This window comes from Danio aesculapii, chromosome 4, assembly GCF_903798145.1.
Source record: "Danio aesculapii chromosome 4, fDanAes4.1, whole genome shotgun sequence".
NCBI lineage: Eukaryota > Metazoa > Chordata > Actinopteri > Cypriniformes > Danionidae > Danio > Danio aesculapii.
Genome location: NC_079438.1, coordinates 21,536,218 through 21,553,437, shown reverse-complemented (window position 1 = coordinate 21,553,437; position 17,220 = coordinate 21,536,218). Strand labels below are relative to the sequence as shown.

Below are 17,220 nucleotides of genomic sequence, written 5' to 3'. Positions count from 1 at the left end.
GTGTACTCATTTATATATAAATCTCTAATCTTATTTTATAGGTTCAACATTGCAGTAAATATTCTTCAGAGACCTCTCAGATTTCATCTCAAATACCTTCTCTAAATCTTCCTTCAACACACTCGTGCTCAGAGAAGCTGCACAGATGTCTTCAGCTCCAGTGGTTTGTGTGTTGTCTTGAGGACACACCCACAGTCAGGGGAATCTCATGAATATTCATGTCAGAGTCACTCAGTGGAGCCAATAATATTTCAGGATATACTTGTAGATCACACAGGTGTGTTTTAGTGAAGTGAAAGAGTCAAAGAGCTCAGATTGTGTTCCTGCTGCACAAGAGTGTCTGTACTTCTGCATGTGAGTTTAATTCTTCTACATTACGCTTATTTGTGGAGATGATGAAGGGGTTTTAGATGTGTGAGTGTGATTTAAATGTCTGATCCTGAAGATCAAATCCTCCAACACAGATTAAACACTGAGTCAAACACGGTCATTTAAACACTGTGTCTAAAAGCTTTATTTTTTAATCCCTTTAAAGTGTTTGTTCTCTTCTATATCAGACTGACTCAACAGTTTCCAATAATTCAGCATTAAATATAACTCTAAACATTCAGAGTCACCAAATCAAAAGTAAAGTTAAAGCAGACCTTTCAGTTGAACAGGAAGAAAAGCTGCTGAAAAACAACAAGCTGACGATCCTTAAACAAAACTGCATTTAACCTTTAACCGTCAGAGTAACTCATTAACTAACCAAATAGCCTCTTTAATAGATAAGACATTTTAATACTAACTAAATCAACAGTTGACTAAACCTGAACTTATCTTGATAAACTCTATATAACATGCATTTATCTTAAATCAAATGTGAAATAGCTGGGGTGTCAGATCAGGGGTTAAACCAACTGCATTCATGTAAAGGACTATGTATATATATATATGATTGTTTCCTGAACGCTCTGCTAATGTCTGCATTGGTGTTTTATCTGCAGCATGGCAGATGAGCGAGTAAAGGACTCTCTCTCAGAGAAACACAGGTATTGACTCTGTTTTTACACCATTATTTCAACACTTTCTCTGAAGAACAAAGACCAACAACAATGCACTTATTTGTGTTGCTATTGCCTGATCAAATGATGGACAAAGCTTCAGTTTAACTTCAGGAAATGAGTTTAGATCAGTCTAGATTACAGACAGCTTGATCTGGATATTATATTAAACTGAACAAACTCATATTTGTCTGATAAACTCTTGTAAAGGAGACTGAAGTTTGTCCTGCAGTTTATTCCTCTGGTGTGTTTGTGTGTTCAGTGTGAGATCAGGATCACGTGTGTCCAGCTCTGTGTCTCTGAAGAGTGACTGGTCTAAAGGTGGTCATCCTCCAAACCTCAGTGAGAAAACACCATCATCAGTCAAAAGGTATTCAGTGTTTTACATTAAATGACTCAATGAGTTTTGCTGAATTAAGACATTTACAGACACCTAGTGATGGTTTTAGTTTCTTATTCAGAGTGTCTTTTAGACAGGCAATGGGACAAAACAAGCAATCATAATCAAGGGTAATCCACAAAGTATAATCCAATATCCAGACAGCTAACAATAAAAACAGAAATAGTCTTAAGATTAAAACACAAACCAGTGAAACACGCTCTAAGTGTACATGAACGAGTAACACACCTGTAATCCACAAGAGTACTCCAGTAAACAGAAGCAGGTGCGCCGCTAGGGGTGGGTGAGTTAGGACGATTCTAAGGGCCCATGCATTTAGGGGGCCCCTAGAGACATTATTAAGGGCCCGCTCCTACACACCCCCAACCCCCCCTACCCCCCCTCTTCACTTGCATCCTCGTTCTCAACCGATCACCCCCCTCTTCACTTTTAAAAGCGACCTCACAATCCCCCCCCCAACCCCGCTCTTCACTTTCATCCATGATGACTTGTCAGAGGGCCCGTGGCAGCTAGCGGCGCCCCTGAACAGAGGTAATGGCTGATTTTGGAGCACTGCTTCATGAAGCTTCAAAACCTTTACAATTATTTTGTTGTAAATCAGTGGATTAGAGCACATATCAAATGAGCAAAGTCATGTGATTTCAGTAAATGAAACTCTTGATAAAGTTCATAACATGAAACAATACTCAGCCATGGTTGTCTGTCAAATACATGAGTGAATTGGCTGCAGGTCATCAGACGCAATTTTATATGAATCATGGGAGGTGTGAGGTGGAAAGCATTGTGGTACATGTAGACCAGGGTGTCAAATTCAGTTCCTGGAGGCATGCAGCCCTGCAGATTTTTAGATTTCTACTTCAACCCTACTTTAACACACTTACCTGGTTTCAAACAAGCCTGAAGGACTCAATGAGTTTCATCAGGTGAGTTTAATTCGGGTTGGAAATAAACTGTGCAGAGTTGCGGTCCTCCAGGAACTGAGTTTGACACCTGTAATGTAGATTGAGAGTGGACCTCTGTGAAGTTGGCACCCCATAAAAACAAATAATCTCCAAAACCATGCCATTCTTTGTGCTGATTTATGCCGCAAAAACAAACGTTTGTGCTGAATTGAGGTCTGAGATATTTAGCTTTATTTTTTTGACCGTGTGACGTCACTTTCCACCCCCTGTTGCACAAATGACTTCAAATCAGTACTGGTCATTTGTGCTCAATTTGTGCTGGTTTGTGCCGTTTAAACAAACCCTGTATGTGTTTAATAAGCTAAATATTTTGAGAGCCGTGACATCACTCTCCACCCCATTTCCTCTAAATTGCACCAAACTGATGTCATTCGTTTGTGCTGTTAAAACAAACACTGTATCTCTTTTCGTTGTTTAGATACAACTAAAATATTTCGGAAACCGTGACGTCACTCTCCTCCCCAGATTTTACAAATCGCACAAAACTGGTGTCATTCGTTTGTGCTGGTTTGTGCCATTAAAATAAACACTGTATCTATTTTTATTGTTTAGATAATGCCAAAACACTTTAAGAGCCGTGACGTCACTCTCCTCCCCAGGTTTTACTAATCGCAAAAAACTGATGTCATTTGTTTGTGCCCTATTTGTGCTGGTTTGTGCTGTATAAAACAAACACTTATTTGGATATAACCAAAATATTTCAGGAGCCGTGACGTCAGTTCACTCTAGTTCCTCTAAATGTCACAGAAAGTGCAGTCGTTTTGTGCCGTTAAAATGAACATCAGATATCCAGCAAGAAGAGGACTGATAATTTAGTCTGCTTTAGCCAGTCTGAGATCCTCCACGACCGAGAGCAGGGCAGTCTCAGTTGAGTGGCCTTTCTTAAAGCCAGATTGCTTGTTGTCCATGAGGTTGTTTTGAGTAAGAAAGTCCAGGACTTGATTGAACACTACTTTCTCCAAAATCTTGGCCATGAATGGAAGCAGAGACACCTGTCGGTAGTTTTCAAGTAGCGTTTGATCCAGGTTGGGTTTCTTTAGCAGTGGGGTTACCCTAGCCTGCTTAAATGAAGTAGGGAATAAACCAGAGTCAAGAGATGTGTTAATTATGTGAGTCAGTGTTGGTATGAATGCAGGAGAAATGGCTTAGAAGAGATGAGAGGGAATGGGATCAAGCGGACAGGTGGTTGCATGGCTAGATAGCACGAGATTGGACACCTCAGACTCAGAGAGCTGGGAAAAAGGTGAGTGTGTGTGGTGTTGGTGGTGTATCTTGCGTGTTTGTTGTAGGTGCAGCAAATTGAGCACTGATTTTTGCCGTTTTGGTGCAAAAGAATGTAGCAAAGTCATCAGTAGTGAGTGTGGAGGATGCGGGTGGAGGAGGAGGATAGAGGAGGGAGGAAAATGTTTTAAAAAGTAAGTGAGGATTGGTGGCACTGTTGATTTTCTGACGGAAGTATGTCTGCTTTGCAGAAGTAACCTCAGCCGAGAAAGAGGACAGAAGAGTTTGGTATGTTATGAGCTGTTCAGGATTTTTAGTTTTTCGCCAAATTCTCTCTGCAGCCCGAAGTTTTGTGCGATGCTCACGGAGAACATCAGAGAGCCAGGGTGCAGGAGGACTGGCACAGGCTGGCCTGGATGTAAGAGGACATAGTCTGTCTAGACATGATGTTAGTGTGGAGCAGAGTGTATCAGTGGCACTGTTCGTATCAAGTGCAGAGAGTTTTCAAGATGGAGGAAGAGAGTCTGAAACAATGGTGGATAGTCTATTGGGTGAGAGAGAGCGTAGGTTTCTGCGAAAGGCAACTAGAGTTGGAGTGTGTGGCGGCTCAGGAGTAATGTGGATGTTGAGAGAGAGAAGGAAATGATCCGATGTTTGTAGTGGAGTTACTAGTGTTTGATCAGCGAAGCAATGTCGAGTGTAAATAAGGTTTAGCTGATTACCTGATTTGTGAGTAGCAGAAGTAGGTGCTCTTTTGAGGTCAAAAGAGGCAAGCAGAGTCTGGAAGTCAGCAGCTTGAGGTCTTTCAATGTGAATGTTGAAGTCATCTAGCACCAACAAGGGAGTGTCATAATCAGAAAAAGATGAGAGAAGAACATCCAGTTCATCTAAGAAGTGACCTAATGTACCCGGTGGGCGGTAGATGACAACCACATTTATGTAGAAGGTGTGGATAATGGTGACTGCATGGAATTCAAAGGAGCTGATTTTTGGCAGGGACGGTCTCTGAGTGAATTTCCATTCGTTGGAAATCAGTAGTCCAGTCCCACCCCACTCCCTGTCTGACGAGGAGTGTGGGAAAGAGAGAAATTAGTAGAAAGAGCTGCATGTGTAGCAGTGTCCGCCGGTCTCAACCAGGTCTCAGTCAGAGCCATGAGTAGTCAGAATGAGTAGCTATGGAGGTTATAAAATCTGCCTTGTTAACAGCAGATTGACAATTCCAGAGGCCCACGGAGAGAGAGTTGTGAAATAGAAGATACAGGAATTGATCGAAGGTTGTGAGGATTGCACCTGCAGCCTACCTCTTGTGCTTTGCGAGTGATAGTAACAACAGGAATTAGTAAACACATAGTAAAACTGCAAGGAACACAATAATAAGTGCAGAGATAAAGTAAAATAAAAAAAAGTAAAGTACTCAAGCGCTTTGTCGGCGTCTTTGCTCAGTGGAGTCGCGCAGGTAGAGTCGATGGTCTTTACACTCGTCGGCCTTCACACGAGGCGGCCGCGACCGCTGCCTCGGTGAGACTAGCTGCTTATATACACCCCTGAGCGCTTTGCTGGTTGAAGTCAGCTGGACACGCGTCCAGAGTAAAAACACCCGAAACTGCGGCGGGGGGTGCGAAACCTTCCGCGCTCGACACACAAGCTCTTACAGTAACCAAGGAAACAGGGTAAACTTTTCTAGTACCATTCACAGACAGCTGAAAACAAGTTTAAATGTACTTACACGGTGTTGGTCTAGTTGCTAAAGTGCTTCTCCTAAAGTGCTTCTCGCAGTGGCCCAATAGCACAAGTCTACTGTACTGACTGTCTCCTTATTATGTGAACTACAGAAAATGTATTGTTTTCAATGTTTTTCAGATATATCTGTATTTGTTTGTCTTAAAATATTTACAGTAGTTTTATCTGTTACCAGTTTTGAATATGAGTTACCAGATTCAAGAGACGAGACTCACAGAAGCCAAAAAAGTTTCACAGATCTCTCGAAGATCTTCCAGGTGGGAAAAATTATTTAAAATTCATATTATAACAGACAATATGTTTATGGAAAAGATCTTATATCTGTCAAACATCTCATCTGTAGTTGTAGTAATTCAGACATTAGTCAGGTTTTTGTTCTCAAACTGCTCCTTGTGTCTAGGACTTGTTCTTTACATATCTCATCCAAAGCCTTCTGCTATGTTTTAATGTGGTTTGATTGTTGTCGTTGTGAAATAAATGAAATTGTTCAGCATAGTGATATGGAAATGTAATGTGCTCAAAGCCTGCCTGAACAATTTTAGCTGAAAAAAACAGAACACCATAAAAGGTTTAACAGCCAATCAGAATTGAGCACTTACATACATGTATTATAATATATTTACTGTATGTGAATTAACGTCTTTGTGAAATATTGTTCTTCTCTTTTTTGAAATATAGAATCTTGAGAGTGAAATTATCAAGTTTCTGAAGAAAGAACTGCAAAAGTTTAAGAGAATCTTACAAGACGAAAACAGACAAGAGTTTGTAAAGGAGTTTAATGAGAACAGAAGCAGAATCACAGAAGCAGCTCTTGATCTCACACTCTTCTTCCTGAGAGAGATGAAGCAAGATCAAGCTGCTGATACTCTCCAGGGTAAGAAACTCATGGGTATCTGTCAGACTGACACTTACAAATATAGCTGGAAAAGTCAAGACTAAATCTATCTGTTTCTTTACTCCTGTGTTTAGGCGAGCTGTTCTTCATTTATCACCTTAAATGTAGCCTGAAGAAGAAATATCAAAGTGTGTTTGAAGGAATTGCTCAGCAAGGAGACTGCACACTTCTGAATAACATCTACACAGATCTCTATATCACTCAGGGTGCGAGTGAACAGGTCAACACTGAACATGAGATCAGACAAATTGAAGCTGCTTCCAGACGTCATCAGTCACTAGAGATACAGGTTGAATGCAAACATTTGTTTGAAGCAGCTGAACAAGACGAGCAGATCAGAACTGTCCTGACAAAAGGAGTTGCTGGCATCGGGAAATCAGTCTCTGTGCAAAAGTTTGTTCTGGATTGGACTGAAGGAAGAGAAAATCAAGACATCAGCTTCATATTTCCTCTTCCATTCAGAGAGATGAACTTAAAGGAGAAAGAAAAACAAAGTTTAAAAGACCTCATAACTCAGTTTTTCCCAGAGACTAAAGGACTGAACCTTACAAGAAGCACACGATTCAAAGTCTTGTTCATCCTTGATGGATTGGATGAATGTCGTCTTCCTCTGAACTTTGCTGGTAATGAGACGTGTCGTGATGTATCTTTAGCAGTCTCTCTGGATGTTCTCCTGACGAACCTCATCAAGGGAAATCTGCTTCCTTCTGCTCTCATCTGGATCACCAGCAGACCAGCAGCTGCCAGTAAGATTCCTGCTGACTGTATCGACCGGCTGACAGAGATACGAGGATTCAATGATGCCCAAAAGGAGGAGTACTTCAGAAAGAGACTCACAGATCAGAATCAGGCCAGAGAAATCATTGATCACATTAAACAGTCAAAAAGTCTCTTTATTATGTGCCACATCCCAGTCTTCTGCTGGATTTCAGCCACTGTTCTCCAGAACATTTTGAAGGAGAACAGAAATACTGAACTGAAACAATGGGCTAATGCTGAAACACTGCAGGAATCTCCCAAGACTCTGACACAGATGTACACACACTTTCTCCGCTTTCAGATCCAGCAGAGCAGAAGAAAGTATGATGGAGAAAACACACCAGATGTCTCCTGGGATCCAAACTTTATCCTTTCACTGGGGAAACTGGCCTTCCAGCAGCTGGAAAGAAACAATGTGATCTTCTATGAGAGCGATCTGAAAGACTGTGGCATTGACGTCTATAAGGCATCGGTGTACTCAGGCATGTGTACCCAAATCTTTAAGGAGGAGACGGGGATCATTCTTGGTACCATGTACTGCTTTCTTCACTTGAGCATTCAAGAGTTCATTGCAGCCCTTTATAAGCATCTGTTTCTAGACATCAACAAGAAACCTTTACCTATTTTTAGAAAGAAAAGCAAAACTAAATGTATGATTGATTTGCTGAAGACTGCAGTAGACAAGGCTCTAGAAAGTGAGAATGGACATCTGGACCTTTACCTTCGCTTCCTTCTCGGTCTGTCACTCCAGTCCAGTCGACAACTCTTACAAGGTCTGTTGACACAGCAGGATGACAGAAACCAGAGCAAAGAGGAAATAATCGCATACATCAAGAAGAAACTTGAAGGAAATCTGTCTCCAGAGAGATCCATCAATCTGTTCTACTGTCTGAATGAACTGAATGATCAAACTCTCCTGAAAGAGATTCAGTCTCACCTCAGTAGAGGAAGTCTGTCATATGCTGATCTTTCACCTGCCTAGTGGTCTGCTCTGGTCTTTGTGTTGTTGACCTCAGAGGAGGAGCTGGAGGAGTTTGAGCTTCAGAAATTCCAGAGATCAGATGAGTGTCTCATCAGACTATTAGCAGTCATCAAAACCTCCAAAAGAGCTCAGTAAGTCAAAGTCTGTTTTGTTTTCATTTAAGAAATAGACATTTGCTGATATTAAATAACTAATTGATCATGTTAATGAACGTGTACAGCATTGTTATTGTCGGCACTTCAAAATACTGTGAATAATTGTTTAATATTTAATATTTCAGATTGTTTTTAATAACCTTCAGATTAATGTATTGGCAGTGGTTGTGCAAATTTCTTCTTTTAAATTTCCTGGCATTAAAATAGGATCCAAATCCCTGCAATTCTGAGACCCACCAAAACTTTGTACCAACATTGTGTGTGACTCATCGTTCCAGAAAGGCTTTAATTAACTCCACAACAAATACATCAAATAAGCATAAGTTCTTACTGTAGTATTTCTCATTCTTGTCTGTCACTGTGCTGTTTATCTGACATGAGACGCAGCAGGAGCAATAAACATACCTCAGAGCAATATAAAGAGATCTCTGTGACTCTGACATGTGGGAATGGTGGGTGGAGAGAACCGGCTCATTTACATTAAAGGCACAGGCAACAACACAGCTACAGTGTGTTCAAAGTTGAAAATACCCATATTCTGAAAGGTATAATAAATAATCTTATGGGTATTTTGAGCTGAAACTTTACAGATACATTCTGGAGACCTTTATATAAACCATTTACTTACATTATCTGTGAACAGTAGCTGATGTTACAGGAGAGGCAAAAGCTTTTTTAACAGTACAGTTTTCTAACCTTGTCTTCTGCTTCTCTGAAATATAGTAGATGAATTTGAGAAATGCAGATCTGCTCCTCATCTGTTGTCCTCTCTCATTGAGTATCATTTTATAACTGACTTTGTATGTGTTGTACTGTTTCTGCTGTGTGGAAATTGAGTCCTTTCTGATAAGAGTGGAAAATCACACTGTTGTTTTCTCTATTCTGTTTATTTTGACCTTCTCTATTCTGATGATAATAAAGTAACACTCATCTGTGTGTATTTGCCATTGTCTTCTCATTAGTGTAGTTCACTAGTGTAGAGTTCAATATAAAGCTGGTTAGTTTAACTTCTTTATTCTTCTTTAAATCTAGTAATTCATTTATTATCATCATTTTTGTTATGAATTGTGCAGGCAGGCAAAGCAACATGAGAGGTGGATCTTGGTGATACGCACATACAGGTCTATGATCAACAAATAAGAGCTGCTTAAATACACAGAGATTAGTAAGTAAACAAGGGGGTGAAGAGTAACTGGGCCAACTAACAATGGGGTTAAACTGGGGTGAAACATAGAGTGAGCACAGGAAACACAACAGGACAAGGACAAGACAACCAGGATCAATCCGACTATAAATGAACCTAATGGTCTGATATAAAGGTCATGCTGATATGACAGTCTGCAGAACAGGAAGTGGAACAGGGGTTGATGAGCTTACACTTAATTAATTAGACTATTAATTGCACATTCTGCAGCTTGAAGTCTCGTCCTAAGCATTTGCAAGCCCTTTTTTATCTAAATTGCGTAACTGATGTAAAATTCCCATCAAACACATGACAACAATAAGCTAATATTTTGTCAGCTAATTAATTGCAAAGTTTCTCACATGCATTAGTACATTAGACTTCATAGTTTAACGTTTGCAGCTTCACTTCATTGCCTCTAAGAGTCGCCAACAGACAAAAACACAAGAAATTTGCATTCACCTCTCATGAAGTTAGTATGGATTAACACACATACTCATGTTCATTTTGGTGTTAGTACATTTGATCATAAGGGTGAAAGCTGGTGTACACATAGTTTTTGTGAGTAAGCATTGTTGATCAATGAGGTCTCAGATGACCACCTAAATATTGTGTTTGTCCTCTACACAGGCTACAGGGCTGTAATCTCAGTGTTCGGTCTTGTGAGAGTTTGTCTTCAGCTCTACAATCCTCAAACTGTGTCCTGAGAGAGCTGGACCTGAGTAACAATGACCTGCAGGATTCAGGAGTAAAGCTTCTCTCTGATGGACTGAAGAGTCAACACTGTAAACTGGAGACACTGAGGTCTGAGATCAAGGACCTGATTGACTAATTATAAATATTACTTCTAGGCAAATTACTCAAAGTCACACTGTTTATGTAGTCTGTGTTCTTCTTTCTCAGATTGGTCACATGTAATCTCACTGTTCAGTGCTGTGAGAGTTTGTCTTCAGCTCTACAATTCTCAAACTGTGTCCTGAGAGAGCTGGACCTGAGTAACAATGACCTGCAGGATTCAGGAGTGAAGCTTCTCTCTGATGGACTGAAGGATTGTCAACACTGTAAACTGGAGACACTGAGGTAAATGATTCTCCACTCAACAGTGACTACAAAAAGATAGTTACATATTGGTTTAACAAATATGGGAGCCTCTTTCTCTACTCAGTGTATTATCAGTAAAATAAATAAATTTAGTCATATATATAAAATATATGTAATTTATATATTCATATATATATATATATATATATATATATATATATATATATATATATATATATATATATATATATATATATATATATATATATATACAAACGTATGTGTATAGACAAATGTGTTTAACCCTTCCACGTGTACAAACACACCGGTGTGATCAGCCTCGGCTGGTCCCTGGGCCTGGTTTTTCAAGAGGTTTAACCCGGATAAAATTTATCAGGATTTAGTAATCCTTTTTTTTGCGATCCGTGATCATGTTATCCAGCTTACTTTTCGAGCCAGTTTTTCAAAACAACATCGGATTGGACTAGTCTGATATGGATATGAACTTTTTAGGATCACTAAATCTGGATAACTAGACCAGTGCTCAAACAGGATAGGAAATGACAATGTAGAACTATAGATGTGTAAAGAGCAACAAGTAGAATAGCCAGTGTGGGGTCAATATAACCTTAGTGAAAACACACTCATTTAAAAAATAAATAAATAAAAACAAGAAACCCCCCACCCCATCCTCTTCCAGCAGTCTGCTCATCTGAGACCTACAACACAAACACTGTACATTGAGGATATTTATAACAAGTTTCAAATATAGATGTATTGAATTAAAAAAAAGACTTAATGTCTAAAACTCCACAATAATTTCAGGCATCTGATGTGGAGAGAGCAGCTTGTCTGAGCGTAGCCTTTAGGAGACGGATCTCAAGTCTGGCCTTGGTTTACTGCAGTTTGGTTAGAGTCAGTTGTTCATTTGCCAGACAAAGCTGTGCTCCTGCCCTTTCAGTCTCTTTTTACAATTGTTAAAAGTGATTTCAAAAATCAGTGATTGCCATTTTTTTTGTGCATTTTTTGGTTATTCTGTAATCATTGCATACATCACTAATAAATATTATAAAAACAACAAAAAAAATCCCATTGTAATGAATATATATATATATATATATATATATATATATATATATATATATATATATATATATATATATATATATATCAATTAGTGACAGAATAAAATGTATTTTTTTGGTCAATTTTGACAGCTGTTTGGGGGATTATTAATATGAGGCCAAATACTTTTTACTTTGCTGTAGGCCTATACTCAACGGCTGAATATGTTAAAGCCTACCTAATCACTGTAGCCTGATGGATGAACAAATACAACTAAAACCTTATGAATAAACAGGATATCTTGTAAGATACTGCATGATCCACATGTAGTATTATTTGATACGTTTTTAAAGTTTTCATTACATTTTGGGCATGAAATCCACGCTGAATCCACGCTTCTGATGGGATCAGTTTAATCCAGACTTTTTGGATCAAAGTGATCCAAATCCTACAAAAAAGGTCTGAAAAACCCAAACTAAAGGTTTGATCCAGATCAAAACCAAGATTGGATTACTTGATCTAATCCGATTATGTAATCCGTTTTTACTTTTGAAAAACCTGTTTGCCGTTATCCAAAATCCTAGTGGATTACTTTCGAAAAAACCGGGCCCTGAAGCATGTGATCACACCGGTGTGATTAGAATGTTCAGAGCACACATCATCAACTGCTAAACTCAAATCTGACGGCACACACTGAGGTACAGAAAGAGGTGTGCTGTGCTTGTCACAATTTATCTGTGCTTTCAAACAAATTAGGTTTCAGACATTCAAATACACACAACTACAAGCAAAACATACCATTTAAGGCTTGTAAAATACACGTGCAATAATACTTATGTGTCAATATAACTGGACGATGTGCTTTATTCACGTAAGATACACACTGTTTATGCTGCTAGAATATTTTCTCTATTCCTCACTCAGATAAACAGTTGTTTACCTTCATGTATTTCAGAAGAAAATGTAGTAAATCCAGCAGCTCGGATCTCTCTTGCGGTTGTTGCTATAAGGGATACAGCTGCGATCGAAAGTTAACGAAAAGTATTTATATTATTCATTAAATTACTCATTAATTGTATTTTATTAGCAACTAACCTTACAGCAACCCTAAACCCAACCCTCACGGTAATGTACAAATATTATTTGTTGAACAGTGTCACAAAAATGATGCTATGTTGATGCGAGTATCCTCAGCTGTATCTGATCTAGCCTTCACCGTGCTACAGGTGAGGGTGAAGTCTAGATGGGATACAGCTGAGGATACTTGTGTTAATATAGCATAATTTTTCTAGCAACAACAGCGCACCATTAATAATAATTTTGAGATCTCAGGGCTTGATCAATAAGGAGAGCTAATCAGGATGTGTGTGTTCATCACTGCTGTTGACATGAGCAGAAACAGCAGTCAACATCTTCACAACACAAAGAGATGTGTGATTGTCCAACTGTGTGATGTGGACTATTGCTGTGTTTGTAGATTGTCTGGCTGTATGGTGACAGAGGAAGGCTGTGGTTTTCTGTCTTCAGCTCTGACTTCAAACCCCTCACACCTGAGAGAGCTGGATCTGAGCTACAATCATCCAGGAGATTCAGGAGTCAAGCTGCTCTCTGAACAACTGGAGGATGCAAACTACACACTGGACAAACTCAAGTATGTGGAGCATCACTGGCCTTGTGCTTTTACACTGAATGGCTTACAACAAACTAAGCTTTACTGTGAGGGTTATGGGGTAGAACATACAGGAGATACAACTTGTGTGAATTAATAATATGAAATAAGGTTAAGGGAAGTGTACACATTTTTAAATTAGTTTTCATTAATCACAATTGTTTAATTATTATTATATTTGTAAAAGAATTCGTCAATTTGGCCAACTATAAAACAAAAGCTCTAATGGCAATTTGTTTTATACAACATAGACTACATCTAGCCTTGAGTAAAGTAATTGTAAACAGGTTATTATTATTACACTGAACCTACTTATTCTGAACCATTTTTTGTAATAGTTTTGAAGATTCATTTTGAAAACAGAAACTCTGTAGCCTACTTCACTCCTCTTCTAGTCTCCATATATTAATCCAAACCTGTTAAAATATTTCAGTGCACTGGGGCTCATTGTGGGTGAAAGTGGGTGAAAAGTGACCAGAAGTTCCTAAACTCAAGCTGCACTTTTCCTCAAATCCTGGTTTTCTTAATTATACTTGTGCAATACTCCTCTGATCTAAAGAGATTTATCAAAATTAAAAACAAAAAAGTGTACACCTCCCTTTACATTATTCATATTGAATGACTCTTCATAGACATTACTGCTCCATTTAAACACACGTCATTATTATAGGGGTGATGTCTTGAGCATCTGATTTTACCTCAGTGCTTGTGTGCTTTCATTTTCTCCATCTCACTCACAGTGAGTTCAGACTATTTTAATAAGTAAAACTGGCCTCAGATCAGTGAATCCTGCATCAGACTGACACAGAAAGATCAGGCTTTGCTGAAAGGATGCTTATTTTACTGTCAATGAGGGACAATATTGGTCACCTACTAAAGGTAATGTGAGTCTCTTAATATTAAAGAGGAAATGTAAGCTTGACAACATCAGATTCTGTCAATGTCGAAACACTGAATGCTCTGACCTCTTTCCTGACAGTGATTTTTTTTTGTTGTTGACCTAAATGTGACAGCCCTCTGAATAATATTGACTAGGAATATCTGACCATATTATATATTAAATTAAAGAACCACCCTGCTATCAGACAACAATAAAACTGTTTAATCTATTTTCTTAATCATCTGTTTGTGTTTTATACACACTTAAATGCAGGAAAGATTCATGAAAAATGTAACCTTTATTACAAAAAACTGAGAAAAATATAGTTTTCTAAAAGCTTAAAAAGCATTTAAATATCTGCATTTTCAAGATCTAAAGTATATACCACACACACACACACACACGCACACACACACACACGCACACACACTATCAGCTTCAATAGTGACCATTACTGTTGTTGTGAAAATACAGTAAGTGTTTGTCTTTGAGCTCCACAATGAATCCGATTTCTCATCACAATTATGAATCTGTAAATCAGTGATTACAGCAAGTCTCATATCACTAATCACACACTCTCAGTACTGACTGAGGGACAATCTGTGTGTGTGTGTGTGTGTGTGTGTGAGAGTGTGTCTGTACTTACTGAAGGACAGTGTGTGTTGGTGTGTGTGTGTGTGTTTACTGACTGACGGACAATCTGTGTGTGTGTGTGTGTGTGTGTGTGTGCGTGCGTGCGTGCGTGTGTGTGTGTGTGCATTATAAGCTGATGTTTGTTTACTGACTGAAGGACAATCTGTGTGTGTTTACAGTCTGGATCATAGGGGAGAGACGAGGATTACAGCAGGACCACACAAATGTACGTTTACACACACACACACACTCACACATGCTCACTCTCTCTCTCACACACACACACGCACACACACACACACACAGACAGACACACTCTCACACACACACACACACACACACACACACACACACACACACACACACACACACGCACACACACACACACACACACACAGCTGTGGTTATAAATGTGTGTGTTCTTGGTTTCAGATGTCTGTTTCCTCACACTGGATCCAAACACAGCACACACTCGTCTCAAACTGTCTGAGGAGAACAGAGAGGTGAAGAGTGTGGAAGAGGATCAGCCGTATCCTGATCATCCAAACAGATTTGATGGTGTGTATCAGGTGTTGTGCAGAGAGAGTGTGTGTGGACGCTGTTACTGGGAGATTGACTGGAGTGGAGATCATGGTGTGTGTATATCAGTGTCATATAAGAGCATCAGGAGGAAGGGACGAGCAGGTGGTGAGTGTGTGTTTGGATATAATGCTCAGTCCTGGAGTTTGATCTGCTTTTCCTCTGGTTTCTCATTCATACACAATAACACACACACTGATCTCCCAGTGAAGCGGCTCAGCAGGAGAATAGGAGTGTTTGTGGATCACAGTGCAGGAACTCTGATCTTCTACAACATCTGTAGAGACACAATGAGCCTCATCCACTCAGTCCAGACCACATTCACTGAGCCGCTCTGGCCTGGGTTTATAGTTTATCCTGGATCATCAGTGAAACTGTGCTGAAGACTGACAAGAGATTTACCCACAATCCTCTACAGGAGCAGTCAGCAGCAGCTGTGTGTGTGTGTGTGTGTGTACAGGACAGACCTGCTTTCAGAAAATGTGTGTAAATAATTGGGAAGAACTGTAAGTGAGTGTGGCGATTCATTGGGAGATTTGTTTCTTGATTTATTTGTAAAACATGTTTTATCAAGTAGTTAACTTCAGCAGAACTTGCACTTGATGTTTCATTTCATCCGTTCTTCTTCTTGTTAGTTTTTTGGTGAATTGCATTCTTTGTGCATATCGCCACCTACTGTGCTAGTTGTGCATCCAGATTCTGTGATTGCTCTGCCCCAATCCCACCCTATATGGGGTATCTGCAGACTTGGATCCAGGCAGTTTTACGCCCCTGTTGTTCCTAATGCATCCAGTAGGGGGGGATGAAAGACACATGGCCAAATAATAGATTTGAAGTCAACGCTCCAGATTATTAAATGTCCTGTTTATAAATATATATTTTAATTATATCACGCTAAATATAAACGCTGAGTTGATGTATCAGGAAGTGAGTTATACACTCACTATAGAATATGCACAACTGATACACTCACCAGATAATTCAGATAATCAAAAGCCCAAGTGCAGATTAATTTAATTCATTTAATTAATCAAATTCAAACACAAATAGTTGGATAGTGTACTGGTTAATTGTAGCCTAGTTCTACGTTTACATATAGGGATATGCATTTAGTTGTATTGTTTATATCTAAAGTTACATTCTGAAAATAACACAATGATAACCAAACAATAGAGAGTAATATGGATTATTGATATGCTTTGATGAGAATGCAGTGGTATTGACTAGCAGACAGCTGCAGAACACTTACACAAACAATTGACTACTTTCTAAAACTCCAGCACCATTTAGCTACCTGACGAACACAAACCCAGACAACATTAGATTTTTCACATTTATTTATTGACCACAGCATCACTAGAGATAGCCAGTGTTCTTTAAATGAAGCTGAATCCTTGCATCAGATTCTTCACGCTTACTGAAAAATAAATCAATTCAGTTATGTATTAATACTCTGCAAAAATCCTTTCCTCACTCAAGAGTTTCTGACTTGCTTCTAATCTAAATATCCACAAATTCTTAATCCTCATAAACAGGAAGAAATGGAAAATGATAAGCAAAAACAAACCATTTCATGCCATTTTATATATTATCTGGACCTGTGCAAAACATCTCAATATATTTAAAGATTTGATTTAGGATTTTAAAATATTACGAGTTGCATCTCCCAGGATACTCTGACAGTTTAGGGCACACCAACAGTATAAGGCACACCAACAGTACACATTTTCAAGCTCTCCCTAATCCAACACACCTGAATCAACTCACCAGAACATTAGAAGATACTCCAAAACCTGAAGTGAATGGGTGAGAAAGTTGAGAAATATGTTCTGTTGGTGTGCCTCCAGGAACAGGGTTGGGAAACACTGGTTTAGGGTATGACAAAAGGACCAAGACATTATTTACTTTTTGTTGTTTGCAGCTACAAATTGTGATCCTGACTTCCCCATTTTTAACATATTTAATTACTTTCTTTGTAACAAATTGTTACAATAAAAAAATCTGAAACATTTA

The 17,220-nt window shown here is 38.9% G+C and overlaps 1 protein-coding gene across 1 annotated transcript; it reads left to right on the top strand.

The window, feature by feature from the left end:
• The first annotated feature begins 984 nt into the window (after window positions 1-984).
• On the top strand, window positions 985-16,209 carry LOC130222039 (NLR family CARD domain-containing protein 3-like). The gene is given in 9 exon segments (XM_056454656.1): window positions 985-1,031; window positions 1,306-1,413; window positions 5,542-5,623; window positions 6,045-6,240; window positions 6,336-8,133; window positions 9,971-10,144; window positions 12,924-13,097; window positions 14,808-14,854; window positions 15,061-16,209. Coding segments are annotated over 9 exon segments (3,153 nt in total). The 5' UTR covers window positions 985-987; the 3' UTR covers window positions 15,591-16,209.
• Window positions 16,210-17,220: the final 1,011 nt, after the last annotated feature.